Source organism: Nematolebias whitei, chromosome 1 (assembly GCF_014905685.2).
Source record: "Nematolebias whitei isolate Nwh7 chromosome 1, NemWhi1, whole genome shotgun sequence".
In the NCBI taxonomy this organism is placed as follows: domain Eukaryota; kingdom Metazoa; phylum Chordata; class Actinopteri; order Cyprinodontiformes; family Rivulidae; genus Nematolebias; species Nematolebias whitei.
Genome location: NC_056498.1, coordinates 89,746,767 through 89,756,651, shown reverse-complemented (window position 1 = coordinate 89,756,651; position 9,885 = coordinate 89,746,767). Strand labels below are relative to the sequence as shown.

Here is a 9,885-nt window from a genome sequence, read left to right as displayed (position 1 = left end):
CACACACACACACACACACACACACACACACACACACACACACACACCTGCAGTATGCTTCAAAACATGTACATGAAAATAATGATGAGAATTTGCATTAGCTTTTACAAAAAGGGGTGTATAGAGTTATAGCTAGCAGTTTGTTACGTTTTATGTTATGTTTATTTCATAAAGGGACAATGCATATTAATCAACATGAATACATCACATAAATATGCCAGATTTAGCCTAAGAGACTAATTTTCATATGTAGTCTTGTAGTATACTTTATATTTGTGATTTATTGCTGGAAATTACAATTATGCATGTGCATAAATGTAAATATACAATGTTTGACATAAATAATGCAAATCAATATCATAGTCCTTAAATCAGGGTTTATTTGAACATGTTTCAACAAAAGAAAGAACATAAATTGTTTTATTTCAAATTTATGTGTGTGTTGTGCGTGTTGTCAGTGTGTAGGGAGGATATATGAATCGGGCGTTAATTGTGGTTGAGCAGTAGACAATTGATGTTAGCCACGTAGTGACAACCTGATGATAAGTGCACGACTACCCGTCAGAGCTTGCTTTCTCTTGTTGTCTTTTAAATCACATTGATTGGCAGCCACGAGGAGTGTGTGGTTACACAGTTATTTTAAGTGTCTCTCAGATATGAATATGCATGTAAACTTCTGTCCACATGCGCTGAAATCCACCGACTGGTCCTGATGAATGTAGGTGACGCTGACATATCCAGCTGTGTGCAAATGTGAGGTTTGTGCAGGCTGCGAGTGTGCAAATTTTCTCAGGTTACTAACTGGTATTGAGTGCCGGGGATGTGTGCACATGTGTGTGTTTCAGTGTGTCTCGTATTACTAATATAATACGAGTTGTAGGCTCTGGAGACGTGCACGTGCGAGAACGTGCGCAACAACTATTGAGAACTCCACATGAATTTAAATCAATGAGCTCGTGGAGTAACCTTTTGTATATCCAATCTGCATCTTTCCACCACTCGTTATTAAATTATCCCCTAATTGGTCACGCAACAAAGGCAGCTGATGAAAAAGACAATTTCTTGCTTTTAATTGGGCATTTCACGTGCGCTTTGCATACACCTGTGTGCAGCTGACTTGACTCAGTATGTCGTGGATGTGTGTGTGTGGATGTGGATGTGTCTCGGGTGTAATGAGAATAGGACATTAGCAAGGGCTTGGCAGACGCCGTCGCAATCAGTTCCACTCTTCCCGCTGAAGGATGGAGAGCGATTTGAGACTTAATTCTGACATTAGCAAAATCAAAAGGAGGAAAAATGTCGGAGACAAGAAGAATAAAACACACCCAATCTCCTTACATGACTTTAGTGGACTGAAATCTGGCAACAACATATGGCTGACATGCTGTTTTCATTCACTGTATGATCGGTTCATGCACGTGTCAAACATATGTGCCCCTGATGGGAATCCAGCTCCTACACATTTTGAGCTTTACATGTCATCGTTCCCTTTCCCTGCGTTTGGTGTTTTTTTTATTTTTCCTTCAACTTTATTTGTATCACCGATGGAGTTTCTCTCTGAAAAAGCCCAGCTATTGTTGCTCAGTGTTGGGCTGAATAGTGAAGCTCATTGTGTTGTGATGGGAGGCAGGGGAGTGAACAGGCCATAAACACTGGCCCTATAAAACCCAGGGGTCGTGAAAAGGTGAAGCCTCACTCTGATTTTCTTTTTTCGCCACTTTTTTCTCTTCTCCATCACTCTTTATCTATCTCCGAGTCCTCTCTTTTTCTTTTCCTCTCGTTCCATCTCCCTCATCATGGCTGTCTCCCTCTATCGCAGGCTAGGCTTTCTCTGTGTCAGCTTATTAACGGTCACAGCAAGAGTGTCTGGTTTGCAGAACAGAGCCCTTTGCTCTTTTACTCCTCCTTCCCTACCATTCTCCTGCTCTCCATCTCTTCATTCCCCTGGCTGCTATTATGAGAGGCATTTTATCCTTTGTTCCAGGCCCCATGGTGTATCTGGCCTCAGATATGAGGACGACAGGGACAGGAAACCGGCATGAGTTTTTGAGAAGAGGAGGGGAGGAGGAGGGAGTTGGGGGGTCAGACTGTAGATTCGTTGCTCAGAGTTGGGCTGTCGTTTTCCACCATTAAGGGAAGGAATGATAAGGAGGGAGCCAGCAGGAGAAGGAAACAGATATAGAGGCTGAGTCGCTGTTGTTTAATGATTCCAACACAAATGCTTTTCAGAGTTTACCTCATGTCCACAGAGGGTTCACACTCCTGCAACCTCATTTGTTGCATCAGAGAATTTGATGAGAGTTTGAAGAACAGACATAAATAAGAGTAAGGGATGCAAGGAGGAATCAGTGAACATCAAGAGGAAGGAGGTGGAGAAGGAGAGGTCAATAGTTAGTTGTTGCTGGCCTCAAGTTGACCTTGTGTAAAGGCTTTGGAGAGCAGAGGAGAGGAGAGTAAAAGGAATGCTCGGGCCTCCTCAGCCCTCTTTGCCCTCGCTCCTCCTCCCCATATCTCCCCCAGCAAAACAGGGTAGCAGGGGAGGAAAAGAGGGGGAGAGCGTTGGTGATAAAACTCCAGACGTTCTCTCATTTGATGGTGCTCTGCCATGTCAGAGCATTCTTGCATTCTTTCCTCTTTCTATTTCTTTCTGACCCCCTGAAATTCCACTTCAATAAAGATTATTGTAACAAAAACAGAATGAAACATCCAAAGGCTCATCTTCCGGTGATGAGATCCTCTTTTATTTTTTATTGCATTAGACAAAATGCACTTTGTCTGACAAAAAAACAAAAACACAACAAGCAAAAAAAAAAAAAAAAAACATCACAAACAACACAATATCAAAAAAACGTTTTTGAAGCAGCTAAAAATATATCATTAGATCATTATTTAAATAAATCAATAAAAAATAAAATAACAACAACAACAATAATAATAATAATAACCCATTCATCCATTATCTTTTACCCGATTCTTCCATTTTGGGTCACGGGGGTCGCCGGTGCCCATGTCCAGCAATAACTGTGCGAGGGGCGGGGTACACCCTGGACGGGTCGCAAGTCCATCACAGGCCCACATAGAGACAAACGAGACAAACAACCATTCACTCTCTCACTCACACCTAGGGACAATTCAGTTACTAATCAACCTAACTCGCATGTTTTTGGTCTATGGGAGAAAAAAAACTGGAGTACCCGGACAAAACCCACACATGCACGGGGAGAACATGCAAACTCCACCCAGAAAGACCCCTGGACTGGGATTTGAACCAGAGACCTGCTCGCTGAGAGGCAACAGCTCTACCAGTTGCACCACCACGCTGCCCAATAATAATAATAATAATGCAATCCATGTCTGTCTACTTAGTTTCCAACATCTCTGTTTTTTTAAATAATTAAATGGAATAACCACATACATAATGCACTTTTGAAAAGGGATTATTAAAGAAATAAAAAGTAAAAGTGCTCCATTCACTCATCACTGTAGAAACAGATGCAGCACGTTTGTAACTTCTGGTTTCTATTCTCCTTTTCCACAATCCCTTGAGCTCATAAATGCTGTTTTCCAGCTTTTTAAAAGTCTAGCAGTACTATTGTTCCCCTTAAGTTCAGCTAATGCTCCCCTTTTCAGAGATGAAATAGAAGTGTTTGGTGGGGCAACAGCAGGAACACATAAATCAAGTCAGAAGCCCCAAGAGTCCTCTCTCCTTGAGGTCATTACAGGCCAAGGGGTCATTTCAAACGGGGTTAGCCTGAGCAAGGCCAGAGCAGCTCTTCTGTGAGGGCATTAATGGCTGTGAATACACGTAAGAGTGGGAGAGGGATTAGCTGTGTGGGTGGGGGTGGGGGGGGGGGTGTTGCGGGAAAAAAGTGAGAAGCTGATTTGAATATGAGTGACGGTGTGTGTGTTTGCGCTCAATAAATGGTTTGATTGTATGCTTTTAGTAAAGAGTCCAGGGAAATATTTGCAAAATCTTGCCTCAGTCAAAACAGAAACGCACTAAAAAAGTAACACTGGGTCACCTGTCGTACCAGAGCAACGCCCAAAACAATGCCTCTCACCAGAAGCAACGTGACATGTTTCTGTCAGCAACACTTGCCACACTGCCACGTTTGAAGCCGAGCGAGCGTGTTAACCAGTCAGCAATCTCAGCTCGTTGTGAGACAGAACATCTCCAAAAAAAAAAAAGAAAAAAATTGTCTGAAATGTTTCAGACAGGCAGAGAGAAAATCCCAGTAAAGCCTCGCCCCACAAAGACCCCAGTGTTCAGATTGCGTTGAGGCAAGTTCACACAAGTTGTGAAGTTCTGACTTTTCAAAGACAACTCCTTAGTTGTTAAAATTGTTAAAATGTGACTTTCTCTGTAGCTCTATGAGGGCTTTACTGGGGCTCAGCGATGCTTATGGGAAAGTAATTACTCCTTATCACTGTTATGGTTAGCTAAAAAAAGAGGCTGCTTTGGAAATGTGGTTGTTTTTCTGCTGGATGCCAAGGTTTTCAGGGTATTAGTCAGCATTTTTCCCTAATCTTGTTTTGAGTAAAACTCTGACTGTTTCTGTGTTTTTGTCTCCTCCCTTTCCTTTTCTTTTACCCATCCCTCCTTTTTTTAATCATCCCGGGCCTCCTTTCTCTTTCACCTTTTGCAGGTTCATCAATGCAAGGAGGAGAATAGTGCAGCCTATGATCGACCAGTCAAACCGTGCAGGCAAGTCACCTATAGTTACTATTTTCAAGTCACACAGAGCTCAGCATCTACAGTCAGTGCACCCAGAGGCCTCTCGGCTGAAAAATACAGAACAGATGCTTCCTTTTTGTAATGTCCAAATACTTAAGGGCTGTCCTCTTCTCTATCATTACTGACCAACAAAGTTAACAGGCAAAACATTACAATATTAACAGCAACTATTAATAAACCTGTCACGTGAGGGGAAAATATATTAACTGACAAATATAATTTTTGGAACTGAAAACCTTGGGAATCTTGTAAAATATATTGTCAGTGTTCTCAACCCTTATATTTATGCTTTGCAAGCCATGTTAAAAAAAAAGAACAACAATCCCTCCTCCTTGGCTTAAGCCAACAACATAAAAAAACTATGCCCTGGTTTCTTTTTTTGAGGTGTGACCATTGATTGGCTTTTTAGCTCCAGACCTGTTTTGACCCTCATCCCTCCCCACACCTTTAAACACCCTCCCTCAGCTCTACTTACGACAGTTTCTGGGTGCAAGGGAATAAGTGAGCGGCCCCTCTGGTGCATGTCTTGGTTTGGACTGCTGTAAACTTTATTACCTGTAATAGGGGTAAGAGGTCAAAGTGGCATTAGGGGTGTGCAGTAAAGTTCAAAGGCGTTCAGTGAGGGCCGAGGTCTTGCTTTTGCTTGACTGACCCCCAAACAGCCTAAATCGAAGGTAAGTGGTCTTCTATGAGAGCAGAACAATGGAGGGAAGCCAAAAAATAAGAACCGTATCAGATTTCACTTGTTCTTGCTGCTCAGTTTTAGGCAGTATTTATGAGATAAAGCATTTAGATAGCACTGGATTCTGGGGCCACTCACTGAGAATGAGCTTTTGTTGAAAACTGGTTGGAGCTTCTGGAATTCATTTGGGATCTTTGACCATATATATGCAATTATACATTGAGTAGAAGTGACTTTAAAAGCATTGCCGGATTATGTGCCAACATGTTCTTCATTAAACATCACATTAGGTAGATGGACATTGTATACTTGGCAGTTTGTATTAAACAGGTCAAATGTTTTGGATAAAAAATGTGAAAATGCCCTCGAACCTTAAAATATACATGTTGACTGGTCGTGCAAACAGATGGCATCTGAGCACAAACACTGTGTACAGATTGTTATGATGAAGTCTTAATAGTATGTTCTGACTGACTAGTTTTAAAATTACTGCTAAAAAACTTGAGTTATGCTAATATGCTAAATAGGTTTAGTTTTAGTTTTTATAATTAGGTAATTGCATTTAAATCAAAGTCCCATGGAATCTTCAAAGTACGATAGTGTATATTAAACTCTTAGTCTGATCCCTTTTAGAGCATTTAGATGCATTAAAGTCTACCAGGGGCTTACAGTGGAAAGCTATGTGTACAGTGTTGCTGTGGCTTCCTGTGCGTGCACCAGCCAGCAGATGATCCTGCTCCGGCTGCTGAGCTTTAATTAAAAGGACTAATTGACCACTCTGCTCCCTCCCTCCAATCCCTCTATCCCTCCCACCTTGTCTTCGCCTCCATCCACAGTAAGTCAAGGAGCGCCCTACAATCCAGATGGCCAGCCAATGGGTGGCTTCGTCATGGACGGCCAGCAGCACATGGGAATCAGACCACCTGGTAAGGCTTTCTCTGCGTGTCTGTCCTTTTCTTTCCTCCTTAGGTCTACGGATATTACTTCTGTCTTTTGGTTGCCTCGTTTTTATTTGCTTTCCTACATTCTGCCCTATCATTGTTTTTATTTTTTATTTTTGTCTCCTCAAGTTCATTTCATCCTTCCCATCCATTTAGTAATTTTCTGTTGTGGTGTACTTTACGACACAATGTCCCCCATGTCCTTGTTGTATCATTATGCTTCAGAAATGGCCCATGGACTATGTCAGTTCATTCTCAAACAAAAACAGAACGACTTGAAATAAATGACTGAAAACCAGAGCTGTTGAGAAAATCTTGAGAGAAGTAAAACAAGTTCTTTGTGACCTTTGTATCAGTTTACAACAGTGCACGGCCGCTTTTCAACTAAAGTAGGTGCAAACTATTTTTTGCCAGATTTGTAACAAAATATTACAATGAATGTTTCTTACAGAAATAAAAATAATTATTATTCTGTCTGCTCATCTAAAGGTTTAGGTCAGTTTAACTGTTAGAAGTATTAGATCACAGAAATATGATTAATTTGCTGCACTGTTGTACTTTGACTGTGCATGCCAACAAGCTTCATATCCTTTAATTTTTTATTATTTTACAAACTAATCAGTCTTCAAATGTTCGACCAATGTCAGCTAAATGTTGCTACACAACCTCAATAGAAAACAAGCCGTGTACTCAGTGTGCATTTTGCAGAAGATAGATTATGTTGGATGGTTGCAGGGAGCATACTATAACTGTGTTTCTTGAAATTCAATTAGTAACTGTGGATTGTCGTCTGGTGTTTTGGCTGATAGTAGAATCTGTCCTCTCTAACAAAGAGTGCACCCCTCCCCCACCATCCTGAACACACTAAAACAGGTGTGTTCAATCTCATTACACCACCATCGTCTTCTTCACCCCCACTTCTTCAAACTCGGCCGCTCTCTCACGCCATCAGGTTTAATCCCAGAGTTTGTCCTTAAGCTCTCCTCCTCCTCCCATATCCCCTGTTTTCTGGGATTCTCTCAAGTCTCACCCTCCACCTAAAGTCAGCAGGTTTGGATAAAGTGCCAGCTGACTTCTTGTACTCGTCTTCAACATTTTCACACACCTCTTCCTGCTCGAATCAGAGAGCTTTGTTGCTCTGCTATTTGAGACGAGCTTCACAGTAAAACAGGGACTCTGCTAAAGCACATTAAAACAAATCTTACTGACGTAACAAACAACAACTTGAAAACATGTAGTTGTATTTTTTATGTTATATTGTTTGTATGTTTGTTTACATATATAAAACACCTTTTTTTTTTGTTCTATAGGGCCGATGGGTGGAATGGGCATGAACATGGGCATGGAAGGCCAGTGGCACTACATGTAGCCCTACCTGAGCCTGAACAATCACAACACAAAGGGAAATGTAAGTACACACTTAAACACATGGTCTTGAACCAACACAATATCTTTTTGTTTCTTATTTGTTCAGCAGAATTGTTTTTTCCTCATTGTAAAAGTAGATATGAGACTCAAAAATAGATTATTATCAATAAAAAATTATTTTTTTAACATGCACATCAAGGCATGTGCCTACAATATTAGAATTTGTTGTCACATAAACATGGATTTTACTGTTCTTATCTGGCAAAAAGATTTTCCTTGAACAAATATATTTGAAAATAACTTGTTTAGATTTTCTACATGTCTAAATGGAGTTTGTCGATACAAGCAGGCTCATGTTCTTCCCCAGCAGATTTTCGTCTGTTACTTTTCCTCTGACTCTCCCACCCTCTGCATGGTGATAAGAGCCTTTGATCACATCCTTGTAACTCTTTGTGTATGTAAAGTCTGTGCACGTGTATTGCTCTTTCCCACATCCAACAGATACAGAACGAAACGTTTTTCACATCAGTCAGGGGAGGTGAGAAAAGCAAAAACAAATGACAATAGAAGGAGGTTACAAAAGAACAACATGCAGACGCAGCATCAATAATACTAATCAATGGGGAAATGTTCCACTCTCAGGATACAGTGCTGAGGGACAACTGAACATTTTATCCACTGGTTTGGTACACGGGAGAGGAGGAGAGGGGCAATGGGAAGGAAAGAAGGCATGGATGGGTTGGGACAGGGGATGGGTGGGGGACTTAGGGTGGGGGGCAGGTAGAACGTTACTATGGCAACAGACTGATTGGCAAAACTGTAAGCAGTCGTTGCTGGTGCAAGGAGAGAGAGAGAGAGAGAAGTGAGTGCCCCTTAAGTGTCATAAATCTGCCGGGTTGCTGTTGATGCATGAGCTACATTAATACACACATGCTAACCAGCTACAGGGACCCCCCCACCCCAGTCTACACACACACACACACCACCACCACCACCACCACTTTCTCTCTGTCTTTCTAATGCTTGCTCTGTCTGGTTCCCCTCTTTGTGGATTTTCTCACTGTCAATTTTCCTCCTCCATCTCTTTTGCACACCTTTTTTCTTTTTTTGTGGCTTTTTTCCCTTCTTTCTCTCACTTCTCTCCCCTCCCCTCCCATCCCCTTCCCTCCCCTTCCTTTCCTTCCCTCACTCTTGCCCCAGGGCAAAACAGACTCCCACATAATTCTGGATGTACACAGGCTCGGTGGTGTCACAGTGCACAGTGTGTTTAAAGTGGCTCTGAGTCCAATTGTACTCAAAGCTCGTTGTTGTCTCTGTGTGCTACACACCCAACAATGAACTATAGCTACATGTATAGCGCACAACATTTAGACATGAAGTACATGCTCACACTGATGACTGGGTGTTTGTACAGCCATGCAGGTCTGTAGAACTGTACAGGATATGTGCATGTGTGTGTATGGTAATAGGATTACTCCTGGCACAGAGAGGGGACACAAACTAGTGCAAAATGGAGGAGGTAGCCAGCAGGGTATGGAGCTTAGCTGGGCCTAATTGACTAGATCCAAATTAAATATGCCATCACCAGAGGTGTGACCAATGGATTTGACTTATTCGGTTTACAAAAATAAGGACCATTAACTCACCACACAATGCGCGTGCACGTGTTAGAGCACCATAGTGAAAATATGCCACCCTTGGTTTTGTCTCGAAAGTTAAAACAAAAGACGGACAATCTTGCATGGAGTGACATCTTTCAGATTTGAACTGCAGGAAGTGTGTGTGTGTGTGTGTGGGGGGGGGGGGGGGGGGCTGTGCTTCAAAAATGGGACGAGTGTGTTGGTGTTTATTTGTAAGTGTGCAAACACGATGGCTGGTTTGTGTGTCTAAGCATCTGCTAGCCTTTCCCAACAGGCCTTGCTTTAAACAGCCTCAATTTGCCTGCTGAATCTTGTAATTGGGACACCAGAGGAATTCTCTGTGAGACGTACGCAAGCACAGAAAAATCATGCAGAACAGAAGAAAAGAAAGGAAAGGAGACTAAAAAGAGGGAGGGGTGGCTGAAGAGAAGGCAAATAAATGACAAAAAGGAGGGGAAGAGAGGGGCAAAAGAGGAAGGAAGGAAGGAAGGAAGGAAGGAAGGAAGGAAGGAAGGAAGG

The 9,885-nt window shown here is 42.0% G+C and overlaps 1 protein-coding gene across 1 annotated transcript in view; it reads left to right on the top strand.

Annotated features, from left to right (window-relative positions):
- The window catches only part of meis1b (Meis homeobox 1 b), an 87,482-nt gene that overhangs the window by 72,355 nt on the left and 5,242 nt on the right, over positions 1-9,885 (top strand). The window contains exons 10-12 of the mRNA XM_037681172.1: positions 4,647-4,705; positions 6,254-6,343; positions 7,669-7,766. Coding sequence (XP_037537100.1) covers positions 4,647-4,705; positions 6,254-6,343; positions 7,669-7,727 — 208 coding nt within the window. The 3' untranslated portion in view covers positions 7,728-7,766. The remainder of the gene's footprint in view (positions 1-4,646; positions 4,706-6,253; positions 6,344-7,668; positions 7,767-9,885) is intronic.